We start from the raw sequence: 17,910 nt of genomic DNA on the forward strand, positions 1-17,910 counted from the left end.
AGTAAAGAACAGAGAATAAGTAGATAAATTAATCATATTGTTCATTTGATCTTTTTATTTATTTATTTATTTTTATAGATATAGAGTTACGACAAAAAGGGAAAAAAAAAAAAGGTGATTTAAATGATAGATACTTAATTATAGGTAATTTATCTATTGTTGGACCTTTCACCTATGTTTGATTATTGAAAATTTTAAGAGAAAATGTACAAATAGAAAAAAAAAAAAGTAAAAAAAATGAAGAAAAATAAAATATAGATTTAAAGTTAATAAATTAATTTTATTTACTACTTTAAATTTATTTAACTTAGTTTAACTCCTCATTTAAAAGATTAAATAATTTGAAAATATTTAAGTTTTTGACTTATTTTAATTATATTTCATTTTCTTTCATGCTTTTTTTTATAGTACAATCAAATACAAGAAAATAATTTTACTTATTACTTCTTTTTCTTTTCTTAGTACTTTTTAGGAATTAAATATAAACCTTAAGGAATAAAGGGTATTTGGTGTAACCTTAAAAATTTTAGTACTAATAATTCTAAAAAAACTTTTGGATAACCAAAGAATCTTTCATGGAGTTCCAAACCTCGGGGCTACAATAATCAATATTAAATAAATTTGTAGTAACATCAAAAGAAGTTAATAAGAAATTAACATTAATGTTTAATTTTGATAATACCAAGAAAAAAAAAATAATAAATGAGAAAGTAATTATATGGTTTGATAATGTGTCGATATTATGGTAGAGAGGAAATCAATTCATTATATTTAAAGAAGTAATTACATTATTAAAACTCTCAAATCTACGTGAATAAATATATTTTTATAACAAAATCTCATAATAAAATCTTATTATAAAACATTTGTTCCATAATAATATTTCTTAAAATTATGCATATGCATGTTGCTCGTGGAGGAATCTATCCAAATAAATTAAGGTTGGTGGATACAAGACAAAATAAGTGACATAAGACGGGACGTAATCAATCATCCCAGTGAAACCACGTGTGTGAAGCACAAGATTATAGGTTACCCACCCCTTCAACTTCATGTGAAGAAGAATTAATTTTGAATTTTAAGCTCCAGCCCATGGCCTGTAACCTATTGGTCTCACTGTCAATGCTGTCCTTTTTCGAATTTGGTGACGCGAGGAGGGACGTATGCGATGTACGGGACATGGTTATATTATTATACCTTAATTATGTTCATTTGTACATTTACATATACAAACTTTTCCTTTTTTCTTTTCTTCTCTTAATTATTTATTTATTTTTTAGTTTTTATCTTTTACCTTTTTTCAGTTTTTTATTTTTTTTATTTTTTTTATACAATTAGTGTACCCTACAGACTTCCAAATCAAGAAATTAAAATTAATTTTGAGAATTATTTTCATGAATAAAATCATGTTTAGAAACTTAAATATAACACTATATACTTATTATATATAATACGAAGATTCTCAACATAATCCTTATATTTTGAATTATTAATTAAAACACTTTATCATAAAACACCTTAATTTTACTGTAAAAATAATTAATTTTTAGGGATAACTAAAAGCTGACCAAATCCGGCAAAAGCACGTGAGAAAAAGCTTTCACAAGCAAAATCAATCTAAGGCGTTACCTTTATTGCTATTTTTCCTTTTTATCCCAATGTCGGTAGTGAAGTAGAATTTTTCTGACTCTGGATTCTTTGGACAGTCCCAAGATTTGGACTCTAAAGAGTCTTGGGTCATGAGGGGAGGAGCAGAGCCTAAGGATTCATGTCAAGTTAAATTATTTGCAAAGCAGAAAGGTTAGACATTGGAAGCAAAAGGGCGGTGAGCACAGCTAGAAAAAGTGCTTTATCGACACATGCTTTTGTTAAAGAGCAATATTATATCTTTCCACGAGTTTAGACACTTTCCTTCTCTTAAATCATAATATGTGGATATCACAAATATTACTTTACGTGTCACTGACTCAATCCCAGAAGTATTCATGACCAAAGATCTCTTTTTTAATCATAAGGCTTAATTAATAATTTAGTAAATTTAATAATCATTTTTTACAGATAATTCTTCATGGGAAACTCATGAAATGACATGTGAACTGTTTTGTGAATTGGGTATAGATTGATTATCGATAATTATGCCCGAGGAAGCATGGAAACCCAGATTCAAACCGACATGCCACGTCCCTCCAACTTCTTTAATGGCACGTATGGTCACTTTATATTGACTCTCAAGCACCAGGACAGACAGAGCCAAGTTGCATTCACATTACAAATCATTCAATCAGATCAGCAAATGGGCAATCAATATTCCTCGAAGGCTCCTTTTTCTCCATCTATAAATAGGGGTTACTCACACTTCACTCATCCATCCCTCCAGCAAACAAGCTTCTTTTGAGTCTCTCATTGCTTCCCAGTTTTCATTTCCCTAAAGCAATGGCTTACTCCAAGACGTTTCTCCTTCTGGGTCTTCTATTCGCTGTTGTCCTTATCCTCTCCTCTGAGGTGTCGGCCAGAGAGCTAGCCGAGGCTGCACATACCCAAGGGAGTGTGGGTTTCCCACTTTTTTTTACACACTTGTTATATCAATTTAGAGCTGATGTACTGTGACTAATTCAACTAATCCATTTTTTTTTTGTGCTAATGACAGAAGGGAGTGTGGAAGACGCTAAGCACTGGGGACATGGGCATGGCCATGGACATGAACACGAGCATGGCCACTGGGGACATGAACATGGGCACGGCCACGGCCATGGGCATGGGCATGGGCATGGGCATGGACATCACGGCCATGGTGGTGCTGGTGAGTCTGTGGAGAATGAAACTGAAGCTGGCGAGAATTAGATAGCATTTGTAGCTGCTGTATTTGCACGCCCATGGGTGGAAGTAGGTTGTGTGGTTTATGTGAGTTTGTATGTGAATAAGGCATGTGCTTGTCAGTGGTTGCCACCAATGTTCCTCTAGGAAGATGGTTGTGTTGCTTTGACAAGATGTTAAAGCAAGTGTGAAACTTGCAGATGTCAACTTAATTATTGTCCTGAAATTAGAACTTTTTCCAAGTCCTTTGTCTCTATAAGCAAAGTAAGCAAAATAAGTAAGGTAAAAAGCAGAAAGATCAAACAGGATTTCTCTGCATAATTAAGTATCTCCATTGATCTTTTTTAAATGAAGACTAAATATTTGTGGGTTCAGACCTCTTTACAGGTATTTGTGGGTTCTGGATTTCATTGTTCCATATGCTCTTACTTCTCATTGAAAATAAGCTTTAAGTTAAATTGATAATTAAATAATAAGTTTTAAGATAATAGAATTTAATTTAAAATTAATGATCTTAAATCATTAAATATTAAGTATGACCATATTAATCCCATCAAACAAAGTAGTTGGCCATATATGATTTGCGTTTACCCATAATTGAATATTGATTAAATTATGTTTAATATAGTGAAATACGTAGATAGAAATGAACAAGTAAAGTGATACAGCTTTGTTCTAATAGACATAACAAGGAAATGAATACAAATAGTATTTTCACCATCATATTGTACAAAATCAAATACGTGGGAGAATCCATCCAAAGGAGCAACACAACAGAGTTAGCGATAAGCTTGAAGAACACTCGTAAAGTTCGTGGACATAAGGACAAATATAAGATGACGTGAGAGGGGACATCATCATTTTTATATCTGTCACGTGAGTAAAGTCGAGTCATAAAGAATGCTGCCCAATAGATGTAGGGCACCAGCCCATAAACTGCATGCATATGAAGTTGAATTTTAAAGCTCAACCCCAGCACCTATCAGCTATGGGTCGGTCACTCTCAATTTTTTGGGACTTGGTGAAGTGAGCAGGGACGTATGCGATGCATAGGACATGGTTGGATATTAATTTGCATGAAATTTTTGAGCTCCAAGCCTGCAACTTGACATGGTAATATGTAAACACTGAAAAGGAAATGTTAAACTAACATATGATAATTACCAAATAAAAGATTTGGACGGTTTAATATGTGATAGGAGACTAAAAATATGTATGTGCAATTCCCTGATTGATGATATCTTTATAATAGGTATTGAAAATGGTAACTACGTGGATCCAAAGAATTAGGATTAGAGATGGCATTACGGCAACTTAGCTTTATCCTTGCCCACTTCATTTTGCAGTACTCTACAGAGAAGAACAAATTAAGCTGGTCCTATCCTACATCGACATGGTCTTCGGGCCACTACCCCATGTAATAGCATATTGTCCAGATGGCAAATTTTGATGGCTTAGAAGAATTTGTGAAACTTCTTTTGTGGCTGCTATTGCGGGAAATTAATCAAATGGGAGCATTGTGGGCTGTCTGAGTATAGTTTTTCTACATTTCCTTTTCTACACTTGTATCCAAAAATCACCTTCTCTGGTATCCTTCTATTTGAGGACTCCCGAGTACTTTTTCTTCTTTCCCAACACCTTATCCCTTTCTCAACATTAAAAGCCATAGTCTGGAGTTTATCAGCTGGGTTGAAACCCTCCAAGTTTTGCAACCCCACTAAGAGGGGAGCTTGCAAATCACAAGACTATTATTTGTTAGATTAGTTAAAACTGATGAATTTTAACCTATTTTGTGATTTGGGTGTAGATTAATGATATGAAGGAGGCATCAAAAGTAACAGGTTGAAACAAACCGACAAGGCACGTCTCTAGGATTTCTTTAATGGTATGGTTAGACAAAATCTTCACTCTGACACACCAAGACGAGAACGTGTACCCATTCACATTAGGAATCATTCAATCGCGTCAGAAAATGGACAATCAGTCTCTCTGAAGCTCTCCTTTTTTCCATCTATAAATGCGGGTTACTCCCACTGCACTCACTCATCCATCCCTTGAGCAAACAATCTTCTTGTGAGTTTTTTTCAGTCTTCGTTCCCCCAACAAAATGGCATACTCCAAGGCTTTTCTCCTTCTTGGCCTTCTGTGTGCTGTCGTTCTTGTCCTCTCCTCTGAGGTGTCAGCTAGAGAGCTAGCTGAGGCTGCTCAAACACGTGAGTTCCCCACTCTTTTAGACACTTTGTATGCATCACTTGCTACTATGCACATTCTCTTGAGCTGCACAATAGCACATGCCAGTCAATGGTGTTTTTGCTCTAACTGATAGATTAACAAATAAGCAAAGTACCTTTCTAATTTTAATTAAACCATGGATATATCTTGGAGAATTTCCTCACCACTCCTTAGCAGAATCAATACCGTGACTAACTAATAACGCCCTTTTTTTACTCTTTCTAATGGTAGAAGGGAGTGTGGAAGAAGCTAAACACTGGGGACATGGACACGGGCATGGACACTGGGACATGGAGATGGTCATGGTCATGGCCACAGGCATGGACACCATGGCAAACCCGGACATGGTGGTGCTGCTGAGACAGAGGAAAATGAAAGTGAAGCAGGCGAGAATTAGGCAGAAGCACTTCTAGCTGCTGTATGTGCACGCATACACCGTGCAAATAAGGTTGTGTAGTTTACGTAAGTTAGTGTGTCAATAAGGCATGTGTGATCAGTGGTTGCCACTAGAGTCCCTAAGTAAGATGGATGTATGGGTTTGCCAAAAATATTATAGAATCATTATGTTAGTTTATTAGCCTGAAATGAGAACTTTCTCAGGGCTCCTTTGCATCTGTTTTTGGCTTTTAATACCAAGAAAAAAAGTTAATGAAGCAGAAAGAATATGGAGATTCAAATTAACCAATTTGCCACGTCTCTAATTTTTCTCCATTTTCTTCCTTGACGTGACTCAAACATATGAGAGAAAACGTTGATTAATTCTCTTTCACATGCAGCTAAGTACTTGGCGTAATCTCAATGGAATATTTTTAAATCATGAAACTCTGAAGGATGCCAATTAGTATGGTGGATATGGACATGGATACCGGCACCATGGCCAACCTGGTCATGGTGGTGCTGGAGAGGAGATGGCAGATGAACCAGAAGGTCGCAGTTAGATTGTTCATCCTTATTGGTACAGTACAACAACATGGGGTGGATGATTCAGCATAGCTGGGCTGTATCTATCTCTGTGTTTTCTCATGTTGTTTCTAACCCTTTGTGCAATATATTAGAGTGCATATCAGCACATGATATATGCAAAATAATCAAAGTAAATGTTGCTGCTTGTGAGGGTCTCTTGTCAAAGTATATATAAGAAAATATATACTTGAATAGAGATTAAGTTAGTGAGAATCAAGTTTGAAAAAGAATTATGAGGTTGTTTGATATGAGGACAAATGAAAGAACAATGACGTGAGAGGTGACGCAACCATAAGCATGATATATACTATAGGACTTAGGATACATCCCCGTGTAGAAATGTAGGGCCCCAAGTCCCTGAGTTGCATGTGAGGTTTAACTTAGGGCTCAAAGCCAAGAGCCATCACGCTCACCCTTGGGTCACTCAGCGGTATTCTCTTCAGGACTTGGTGACGTGAGGAGGGACGTATGCAATGTACATGATTGGTCGAAGAATTTTGTTATCAAAGAGATCATTCTGAAGAATATTTTTGAACCACAATATGACATGCTAATATCATTGAAGTTAAATCAGCAACTTTCTAAAAATATTGGTAAAAAAAAAAAAAATCAAAAGAATTTTAAAGTGATTATAAAATTTTCAATTTATTTCCATAAAAAGATCATTTAAAAGCTTGTTCAATAATTCTTATAATTTTTTAATAAAATTTGAGATTTTTTTCTAAATAAGTATAAAATCATTTGAAAGTGCTGAAATATTTAACTCAGAAATGATCTATTATATAAAAATATCTCTAACATGATAAATTTCTTAATACCCAAACCTTTAATGAATTGATGTATCAATTAAGAATTTGATCATTGTCCAAAGTTCAAATTATAATGAAAAATTTTTAAATTTTCAAATGATGGAAGAGAATATACCATGAAAAAAATTATTTAACAAAATATAAAATACAAAATGATAAAAAAAAATTATTCAAAAAAAAATCAGATAAGATTAGTATATAAGAAAAAAAAATGATAAAAATAGAATAAAAGAAAACAATAAATAAAGGTGTTATTATATTTTCTCTTTAATTTTATTTAACTTAACAAAGTAAAGATTAATTTTACTCATTTAGATTAAGTATAATAAGTTCTTTGATATTTGGATTAAATATACTGAGTCGTTATAAACCTAACATTCCGGTAAATAACTTCTTTATTTTGAGTGGAAATACAAACAAATGAAATTAACAAATAAATAGGATTACAAAATGTATTTGATGAATTTTCAAATTAATGATGATTATGTATAATTCAAACCTTAAGAGAGTGAAATTAATTCTATAAAATAAATTTATTTTTATTTTTATTTAAAATTTATAACATTTTTTTTTAGTATTTGAAATGTAATTATTTTTTATATTTTAAAAATTCAAAATTAAATTTATATTAGTTGGGGTTATTTTTTTATTTTTTTAAATCTCTAATTATTTATAAGAATTTTCCTTTTTTTTTTTTTTTTAAATTTATGGGGAATGATACATAAGATTTTTTATTTTATTTTTTTCTTACATACCAATTTTATTTGTTACCTATTATGTTCTGAAGTCTAATTGTATTGTACATTGGAGATGATAAAAAGGATATAATTCCAAATCACCACTCTGTTGTCACCTAACTTGAAGTTGTACATTTACCTAATCATCACCTAACTTAAAGTTGTCCGCTTACCTAATCTAATTAAAATACTTAATGAATACCACAATCATCTTAAAAAATCTTTACAAAAGCTAAGAGTCTCTAGAAAGTCTCTAAAACTATACGACAGAAAACCCATGAGGCAAGAAGCTTATAAAAAGCCTTTAAATTCCTTCAAGTGAGGAGAGAGATAGAGAGTTCCATCTCCAAGCAGAACCACCTTCAAATAGTTTGAGAAAAACCTCCACATCTGAAAAAAATTTCAAAAACATAGAAAGACTATTGTAAGCACAAGAATAATGAGAAGTCACATGTCAATCAATTTTTGTTTTGCACCAAAGCAGAAGAAATAAAAGAAAACAACTTCTTGGAAGCTTCATAATCAATAAGCTTACAAATAGCTTCTCCCAACCAAATTTAAGTGGGCAAATCCTTCTCCGCTATTGAATCCCTCTCTGTATCCACCAAACAAATGAATACAAATTCAGTTAGTCATGAAAGAATTTTAGTACCTTCATACGCTTTCTTGTAATTGTAGATCAACTTTTGTAGTTAGATAGATGAATCAAATGCTTCTAGTCAATTTTTAAGTGATATTTTAAGAATTTTATGCATGTATTAATTTATTCTAATTTTCGTATTATATAATAAATTATTAGGACAATTGTTTTTGGTTCTAGTGATTTTTTAAGTGATATTTTATGTAGTTACACATGTATTAATTTATTCTAATTTTCCTATTACATACTAAATTATTAGGATAATTGATTTTATGAATAGGAGTAGAGGCAATTATTGTAATTTGTGGGATCATCTTGCAGACTCTTTAGTATAAAGAAAACCTCAATGGTAAAGTGTACGTAACTCTTATTGAGAGGAAACTGCTATAAATCCTATCTGTGCTTTACCTATTCCATGCATGACCCACATACCCGTTCTCAATCCTTCACGTGGGATCGAATTTAATCATACTCTAAAAGGCATTATTGGTCATGCAGCTGGCAAGAAAAATAATTCTCTCTAACCTCTTTGTTATAAGGTTACATTAATGGCACAATAGAGTGCTTCAATTACTTTTTCTTTAACAATCCATTAACGTATCGACATGAATAAGGATAAATGGACGAGATGCGAGCAGGGACGCAACCATAATATAGGAATTAGAATCTAGTACCTAATTAAGCCTTTGAAATGAATGCAAGTTAAGGATAATTTAAGTTCAAATTAACCCAGCCAAGACCCATCTCCTATGGGTTACTCAATACCATTATTTGGGATATATGCAATACTATTTCCTGATCATTGAAGGAATTCTGTAATCAAAGATATTATGATGATATTTTTGAACTGCAATAGTATAAAGTAATGTCATATTGAGGAGAATTTTGAATTAATGCATGCAAGATTAGTTATGTTTGGTAATTGTTTTCTAAAACGGTTTTGAAAAAAAAAATTTAAGAATAATTTTTTTAAAACTGTTTTTTAAAGTTTTGTAGAATAAAAGTTTGTTTGAAAATTTAAAATGTTTTTAACTTGTTTTTAATATTTTAAATATGTTTTAAAAATAATTTTTATATTTAATACTTTATATTTTAATTATTCTATATATTTATATAATTATTTTTTTTAAATAAATCTTAAAAAAAGAAGCGAAAATAAAAAAATAATTAAAAGATATTTTTTTAAAATATCATATTTTATATTTTTAATTAAAATAGAAAATATAAAATAGTTTTTAGTTATTAAACATTTATTTTTTAAAAAAAAATATTTTTGAAAACAGTTTATATGCAGACACAAAATCAAAATAATATGGCTTTTTAGTGTTCCACTATCAAAATTCTAACTAACTAACTATATATATATATATAGTTCGACCTTCCTCAACATCGAAATAAATGCCCACCAATATGATTATAGTACTTCCAAAAGAACAAGTAATTGAAACTTTTTTCCTTTTCCCCGATTTACTCTCTCTCTTTCTCTCGCCTTCCATTATGAACTTTTGAAATAGGTTTTTGAGAGAGCTAAGAAAATTGAATCCCACGAACGTGAGAGTCCCAACAAAAGTGACTTCTTGCAAAACCATGTGAATAAAAGCTTTACTGCTATTTTTGGTTTATTCTTTGGAGCCTCATTCTACAGTCCACAGAAGCCCGCAAAAGTGGTTCTACACCAACATATTACTAGCAATTACCATGTGATTATGGAACCTCTTTTGTGGCAGTAAACGTATTGTGGGTTGTGAAGTATAAGTTTTTTGCTGCATCCTGGGCTTTCTGGACAGTCTCAACTCCAATATATATACATAAGGTTCAACTTTAAAGGCTATAAAATAAGGTTTAAAAAGTACTTATAACGATAACTTGTTCTTAAGGTTGTACAGATTGCTTCCTACAAACATAGATACATGGGATAAATATTTGGTGTTTATGCATAAATGGTATGGGCTCTTTAGACAAAATGTTGAGTTTTACTCATAGAAGGCAAGGGGCATTTACATTACAAATCAATCAATGGGACCAGAATGTAGACAATCAATCTTTCAACTTCTCTTTCTATGCATATATACACAGGGGGTCTTCACGATGCTTGCACTCACCCATAAATCCCCTATCCAACAATGTCCTTTTGAGTCTCTCCTTAGTCTCCTAAGAAAATGGCTTTCTCTAAGGCCTTTTTACTCCAGGGCCTTCTCTTTGCTGTTCTTCTCATCCTCTCTAAGGTTTCAGGAAGAGAGCTAGCTGAGGCTGCTCAAACCCGTGAGTTTCTCGCATTCTTAAACCTTACTTTTTGCCTTTCATCTTTGAATCTTTGCCACCATGCATGCGCCCACATAGTCTTGATCAGCACAGCACACCCCAATGCCAGTGAATGGTGTGTAAAATGTTCACCAACTTTTCCTAGTGTCTCACAATATTTGCAAGCATTCCAGTTGAGGCTTTCTGCCAAATCAAGAGCCTCTAGTCCTGCACATCATGCCACGGAGGACATATACTTGCTCTTGATTTAAGAAACCTGTGAGAATATGTATCGAAGAATATTCTCTCTAAATTGCCTATGTGACAGGTTTAGTTTCATCAGTGTTTAGTTACAACTTTTCCCCTACACATTTGAGGTTTCAGATTTTCTTGGCTAAGAAAAATCAAGTAATAGTTCAGTGAATACGAAGAAAATCTTTCTCTATAACCACACAGCGAATAACAGATGAGAATCTTGGAATTTCCCTTGCCACTTCTCAACAGAATCAAGCACTGTGGCTGATTCAACTTTTTTTTTTTTTTCCTCTTTCCAGTGACAGAAGGAAGTGTAGAAGAAGCTAAGAACTGGGGGCATGGATATGGACACGGGCGCTGGGGATTTGGATATGGACACGAGCACTGGGGATTTGGACATGGACAAGGCCACTGGGGATTTGGACATGGACACGGCCACCGGCGACATGGACACGGGCATGGCCATTGGGGACACGGACACGAAGGCATACCCGGACACAATGGTGCTGGTGGGAAAGTGGATTTTAGCATATTAGCCTATTTTCTTTTTATTATTTTTCATTTTTGTTAATACCTATAGTTGGTTAGGTGTTTGTTTTTTTAGATGAGCTTTACAGCTCCATTTGCGTGAACTTCTGTGAGGTAAAGCTCTTTAGCTCCTCTGTTTTCTATCCCTGTACAACAATCAATCAAGGAAAGAGAATCAGTCAATTTCTCTCCATTTTCCCTTGTAATAGTGGAGAAGGAAACCGAAGCTGGTCAGAATTAGATAAAACACCCCAGTTGCTGCATTTGCACAACTACTATAACGTCTGAGGTTCTGCTGTTTATATACATTTGTATGTAAATAAGTCATGTGGTGAGGAGCAGCAGCCACAATATCCCCTCAAGAAGATGGTTGAATTAGTTTGCCTAGCTAGATCTTCAAGCATGTGAAAAACTAGCACAAAAGAAAAGATGGTCGGTACGTTGGCATTTAAAGACTTATCCCATTAAAAGAAGTCGGCCCAAGCGCAGGTTGCTGAATGATTTTCTTTACTTGGTTCCTATTCAAGTTCTCAACATATAAAAATAATTTATTAAATTTAAACTTATTTTTTATTTTCCTTCACTTTTTTTTTCTTCTCTATTTTCTTTCTTTCGTGTTTTCCCTCAAATTTTCTTTGAACCAAACATAGCCTAAAGAAATCAGTTTAAAACCACATCTAGAAATTGTGGCTTTTAGTACAAATTTAGAAATTCCTCTATCAGCTTTAATATACATTTGGAAACTAGGTTTTTAATTTTTTTTAAGAGGGCATTTTATATAAAACATGGATTCAAATTAATTTTAAAAAATTAAAAAATTAATACTGGAAATAATAATTTCCAAAGATGTCTATAAGTTATATTTTATTGGCCTAAAGCCAATTTGACCCAGGATTCCAATGGTTTGGTCATGATAATCAGGAAAGTCTGGGAAGACCCATCAAATAGACTCTACAGTCTTCTGTGGATCATCTTGAGGCTTCAATATTTTAGGGACCTAAGAAAGACTATGACTAAGGGATATGATTCGCTGAACCAGTTTTCAAAGTAAAATTATGTAGTTTTTTCAATTGATCTTGGGGAACTGCATCTTCAAAAACGATTCACGTGTCTTTTTGGCTTTGGAAACAGGAAAAATAAATGATGGTGAATTGTTTCCACATATCAAGAGAGGGGCATATAGATATATAATTCACTCACTCATCCATTTCCTCGAGCAAATTGATCATCTTCTTCTGAGTCTCTTCTTAATCTTCATTTCCCAAAGAAAATTGCTTACTCTTGAGACATTTTTCCACATGGCCTTTTGTTTGTTGTTATGAAGTGCCTTGTTTTCTTTAGAGGAAGGGGCTTTGAGGTTTTCGAGGTCAAGGCTGATAACGGGTGCTTCATGCAGTTATGGTTTGAAACTCTATGTCACTTGTGTAGCAAGGGGGGAAGCCATAAGGTGGGGTGGTGAGTTCTAATGCTAGCTAAGTGGTAGAGGCCAAGGCAATAGAGTTTTGCATTCTTATACTCTTAAATGAATTATCAAAGGATGAGCATTTCGGCAATGTGATACAAAGACAGTACGACCCTGAAGATTACACTAGTGTGGGGTAGCACAAGGATTAAGTTTGATTATAGCTGACGGATTGACTACAAATATATTCTGGCCATGATTACATGTTTTACATTTTAAACATCTCTTTAAATGTTATATTATGATAACTTTCGTATACTAACTTTATTATATGATATGTCATGACTGTTCAATGGATTTCAATTCACTCTATTTAATGGACAAGGAGCAAATAAGTATACTTAAAGGTTGAGCCAAAGTCAGTTCCCAAGAGTGAGCCTTAAAGCATGTGCCTATTGGCTTATTTGGTTATCCTTAGTTACATTGGGCATGTGCCTTTGAGGCATAGTGCTAATTTGAGGTTGTACCTGTCCTTAAAACTTTGTTAATGCTATGGTCTTATGCTTTTATTTTCCTTTTTAGTAGTCTTTGATTTTGCTTTACAGCATGCCTCTTCAGCTGTAAACTCCATCTTCATTCCATAAACTTTCCCTTTTATGATCTAAAACATTTATAGTGATATAACTACCACTTCCATACTCAATAGACAACTCTTTTTTGTTAGATGGAAGATGCTGATTTCATTTGAAGAAGTAACTGAATAATTTTTGACATACAGCATGATCCACCAGTATCCAATCTAAGAAAACTGAATCCCCAGAAAGTCAGTTCTCACCAAAAGTGAAATTAGGCAGAACCATGAGAGAAAAAACTTCCCCACAACTTGAAAATTACCCAGAAACTTCTACTTTGCTGCTATCTTTGGTCTTATCATTTGGAGCTTCATCCTTCAGTATAAAGACAAGAACAAAAGTGGTCATATACCATTATATTACAAGCCATTACCATGTGATATTAATGGTGGTCGTATTGTATGGATTACGATAAATTCAGAAACTTCTTGTGGCTATAGTTGCATTGTAGGTGGTGATTGGTGGAGTATAATTTGGCTGCATCTGGATTTCTTGGATGGTTCCAAGATTGGGACTCAGGAGTCTTCCCTCATTGCAGGTAGGGGCTCTGAACTAATTTGAAAGGGTATTTCATCTTTGTATATACATTTTTTTCCTGAAGATTTCCAACATGTTGGGACAAAACACATAAAACAAGTCTTCACTAAGTGTGTTAGAAAAGCTATTGAAAATATGCTTCCTTTTTCTATCTGGTATCTCAATTAGTGTTTTTAGTACTCCCAACTTCCGCTTTTCGGCTTATAATCAACACATACTTTATGAATTAACTTAACTCCATTGAACAAACTTTCCCCACTGCATTAAATGGAGTTTGCAAGCCATGAGGCTTAAAGAAAATTCATTAGATTAACTTCTGTAATGGTGTGGTCATGTTAGACAAAATCAGGACTTACACAACAAGACAGCATGTGAATTAGCATTGCAAACTAATTGATGAGATCACGAAAGGGAGAATCGGTTTCTCTGAACATCTCCCTCATTCATTGAGCTAATAATCTTCCGTTAAGCAAATAAAGTTTAGTTTATCTTAGTTTGGCATAAATCCATACTTTTAGGTATATCAATGGGTCAGAAGTTCCAAAGTTCCCTCTGTTTTGGTTCTCTGTTTATGAACTGTGTCCCATTTGAGGCTCTGCTTAGCCAGAGGAAGTGCCAACTAATGCTGAGCTGCTGCTCATGACGAAGTTTAACTACCCTGACAGCTAAAGAATATGAACTCCAACAGAACATCAACACACCTTTAATAGCACCATATTCTTCAATATGATATTAAAAACTCTGTAGTTTTTCTCAGATTTAAGAGCCTTATTCTATGTTCTATCTGCCTTACATCTCTCATAACTAAACCAACCCAGATTTGCCACCATACTGTCTCCTGTCTTGTGGCTAAACCAAACAATAAGCCTGTCACTAAGATCAACCACCCTGAAATACTGATTTAGCCCATGGTTTGTCATCTTCATAAACCTGAATAACTGCCCAATCGATAGAAGAGAAGACCACTGACTGCTGCCTGCAAATTCTGAGTAACCTTAATTTCTGTTGTTGATCAAACAAATTCCATACAATAAACCATCCATGGCCCACCAAAATATGCAATTTTTAATCCATGGTTTGCCATCAACATAATTTTTCAGGATATAAAAGTCTCTATCTCATGTCATTTGGAGAACTAAATCAGAGATTTTTCAACATTGTTGCATTGAATGGGGGTATCTTTTCCCTAACAAGCTCAAAAAAAATTTAATTTCTCCAACGACTCGGTCGATGACCCCGGCTCTTATCAGTGGCGGAAAAAACAGCCAGAAGCTGGTAACCACCACGAACCCCACGGTGAGCGGCGCCGAAACAGCCCAATGCAGCCGCCACCGGCCTGAAAACAGTGACTTGAGACCAATCTCCACCACCAAGCACAGGCCATGCAGCACAAAGAAGCAGGTCATTTCCCACGAAGGGCTCGCACGTATGACGTAGTAGAACAACAACTCGTGCACCAAACCGGATACCACAAACGTCGCCACCACCGCCGGCAGTGGCGACAACTGTCTGCTGACCACCTTCTCCGCCGCAGATTTCATGGGCTTATATACTGTTTGGCGCAGCAGATTCGTCACCATGAGGTTCCACCTCCGTCCCCAGAAGTCTTGCAGGGAAGTCGACAAATACGGCTCGTCTGACGGCTGCTCCACCTCCAGCCCCGCCATGGACTTCACCAGTGAGTTGCAAAGACTGAAAACAATCTCTATAAACAGAAAAACTTGGCAACAAAGCACGCCCAAGAAGATATTGGGGTGTATTAGCTCTTTATAGTCATACAACCCGATGAAAAGACCAAAACCCAAAATTTTGACTGCAAAATTCAGAGGCAATTTCGGGGGTTTATATGGGTGTTGCTGATTTTGCTTGATTTTGATGGGGAGACAAGCAATGATGATGAAGATGGGGAGAGACTTTGGTCGGCCGGTGACGAGAGGGCCTAAATCAAAGGATAAGAGGGCTAGTTTGAAAGTAGCGAGCCAGGATATGAACAAGGCGGTGAAGCCGGAGAGAAGAATGGATGAGAAAAGGGAAGGAAGGGTGACAAAAATGGAAAAGATTGGGAGGAGAGAAAGGAGTCTGAGCTTGCCTTTGGGGATTTTTGAGACAACGAAATAGGCGTAGCAGAGAGATGCAAGAACAGAGAGACATACCGTGATCAAGCTCCTGATATCGCCTTCCATTTTCACTAGATTTTTCTGCTGTTAGATCTTCCTTTTATGGTGTCAATATATGCTTTTGGAGTGTGGATGGAAGGTTGGGCCTGTTGATCACCAATGGGGGAGTAGACAATGGCGTCTGGGCCTCTACTTTCTTGTCATCTCTTTTATGGAGTCGCCTTTCTGACCCTCGAATACCCTCTGTCGGAGAACTTTATTCTTGAAATGAAAATCCTTCCATATTTTCCGGATTTAACCTCTTGTCAGAAAATCTCTTCTTTCTCATGTAAAAGATATGTAATAAAATTACAATTTTTTTTTTTATTTCATTTTACAAATATAATGTAGAAAAAATAATTTTTTTATCCAAAATAAAATAAAATTCATAACCAAAAGTTTTAAAAATAATGTATAAAATATGTAAAATCCTCGTTACAAGAACGAGAAGTTATATGAGAAATTATAAAGTTAAACATAGTTAGAAGTTATTCATGTAATTTTTAATCTCTTATATAATTTTTAGTTATAAAAACAAAATTATATAGTCAAAGACTATATAATGAATATTTCACAGTTATATAAATTTCCTTATTTTTATTATGACAAAATAATCTATTTCGTTAATATTACTTAATATTAATGCATTTTTAATATATTTATAATAATGTTATAGCAATAAGATATTGCAAAATCTTAAATCATTATATTTTTATCCATAAATATTACTTAATTGGTAAAATATTGCTAGATAATTTATTCATTTTTGTATTTCAATAAATTGAAATATTATTCTAATTAAATTATTTCATATATAGTTTTCAAATAATGTCAAATCTTACCAAACTTGAATTTGTTGCTCTCGATATTTAAGGCAAAAACTACTTATATTAGATTGTGAATGCTAAAATTCACCTAGATGCACCTAATCTTGGAAATGATATTAAAGAAGAAAATGATATCTGCTCGTGGAATAATGTTGAAGCTTTAATATTCCTTCATCACATTGATGAAGGATTAAAATGTGAATACCTTACCATCAAAGATCATTTCATCTTTTAGAATAATCTAAAAGAATAATATGTCCACCAAAAGATTCTAATCTTTCCTAAAGTACGCTATGATCGGATGTATTTGAAATTATAAGATTTCAAGTTAGTGACTATAACTCAATTTTATTCAAAATTAACTCACAATTAATGCTATGTGAAGAGAAAGTCATTAAAAAATATACGTTTGAAAAAACATTTACCACTTTTCATGCCTCGAATGAACTTTTATAGTAACAATAGCAAAATAATTTTTTAAACTAAATAATATAAATTAATTTCATGTCATTGAACAAAATAATGAAATTTTCAATCACAATCACAATCATGGTAGACACAATTCTTAGTGCCATGATGATTATAGTCATTCTCATAATAGAACAATTCAAACTACAACAAGTGGAATAATTCAAAAACACAACCCGAAAAATGATAGAACCACAAGCAAACATATTTGTGAGAATGAATGGTATAGATGTGGTATGAAAAAAAATTGGTCATGTATCTATCATACTTAAAAACATTCGGTTGACATTTATTAAGTCTTGATAAAAGCAAAAAGGAAAGAGGTTGAAATGAACTTCATTGATGGTGGTGATTGCACAATGGACTTAACCTATCTAGATGTTTCACACTTCTTTGAGAATCTCAATGGAAAATTGAATATATAATTAGTGATGGAAATGTGTGTTATGATTAAATGTTATGTTCCTATTTAGTTCTTTGCTAGTCGATTTACTATGTTATTATCTTTTGAACATATTATCTATAGTATACATTTTTTACAATTTATTTCACATTTTACTTTTACATATGATCATTTTAAATCTAAATTTTTTTCTTTATTTATATTTGAAGATATATGGATCTCTCTTACATTAATAAATTATAAGATATCCATTATGGATGCATGCC

At 33.6% G+C, this 17,910-nt stretch overlaps 4 protein-coding genes across 5 annotated transcripts; 3 read left to right on the forward strand and 1 right to left on the reverse strand.

The window, feature by feature from the left end:
* The first annotated feature begins 2,350 nt into the window (after positions 1 to 2,350).
* Positions 2,351 to 3,188, forward strand: LOC117908536 (urease accessory protein UreE-like). The gene is made up of 2 exons (XM_034822174.1): positions 2,351 to 2,551; positions 2,660 to 3,188. The coding sequence occupies exons 1-2, from the start codon at positions 2,434 to 2,436 to the stop codon at positions 2,839 to 2,841; spliced, it is 300 nt and encodes a 99-aa protein (XP_034678065.1). The 5' UTR covers positions 2,351 to 2,433; the 3' UTR covers positions 2,842 to 3,188.
* A 1,655-nt stretch (positions 3,189 to 4,843) lies between these two features.
* LOC117909444 (glycine-rich protein DC7.1-like) lies at positions 4,844 to 5,660 on the forward strand. Of its 2 annotated transcripts, none has more exons than XM_034823486.1 (2): positions 4,844 to 5,027; positions 5,278 to 5,660. In XM_034823486.1, exons 1-2 carry the CDS (start codon positions 4,922 to 4,924, stop codon positions 5,457 to 5,459), a joined length of 288 nt encoding a protein of 95 aa, XP_034679377.1. In that variant the 5' UTR covers positions 4,844 to 4,921; the 3' UTR covers positions 5,460 to 5,660. The 2 variants fall into 2 exon arrangements, with proteins under 2 accessions (XP_034679377.1, XP_034679378.1); XM_034823487.1 differs by having other exon boundaries at positions 5,281 to 5,660.
* Positions 5,661 to 10,311: 4,651 nt separating this feature from the next.
* LOC117908444 (cold and drought-regulated protein CORA-like) lies at positions 10,312 to 11,444 on the forward strand. Its single transcript, XM_034822021.1, has 2 exons — positions 10,312 to 10,457; positions 10,991 to 11,444. Exons 1-2 carry the CDS (start codon positions 10,355 to 10,357, stop codon positions 11,260 to 11,262), a joined length of 375 nt encoding a protein of 124 aa, XP_034677912.1. The 5' UTR covers positions 10,312 to 10,354; the 3' UTR covers positions 11,263 to 11,444.
* Positions 11,445 to 14,482: 3,038 nt separating this feature from the next.
* LOC117908703 (probable long-chain-alcohol O-fatty-acyltransferase 5) lies at positions 14,483 to 16,003 on the reverse strand. The gene has a single exon (XM_034822386.1). It carries the CDS (start codon positions 15,971 to 15,973, stop codon positions 14,942 to 14,944), a length of 1,032 nt encoding a protein of 343 aa, XP_034678277.1. The 5' UTR covers positions 15,974 to 16,003; the 3' UTR covers positions 14,483 to 14,941.
* Positions 16,004 to 17,910: the final 1,907 nt, after the last annotated feature.

The sequence above is a fragment of the Vitis riparia genome, chromosome 19 (assembly GCF_004353265.1).
Source record: "Vitis riparia cultivar Riparia Gloire de Montpellier isolate 1030 chromosome 19, EGFV_Vit.rip_1.0, whole genome shotgun sequence".
Lineage (NCBI taxonomy): Eukaryota > Viridiplantae > Streptophyta > Magnoliopsida > Vitales > Vitaceae > Vitis > Vitis riparia.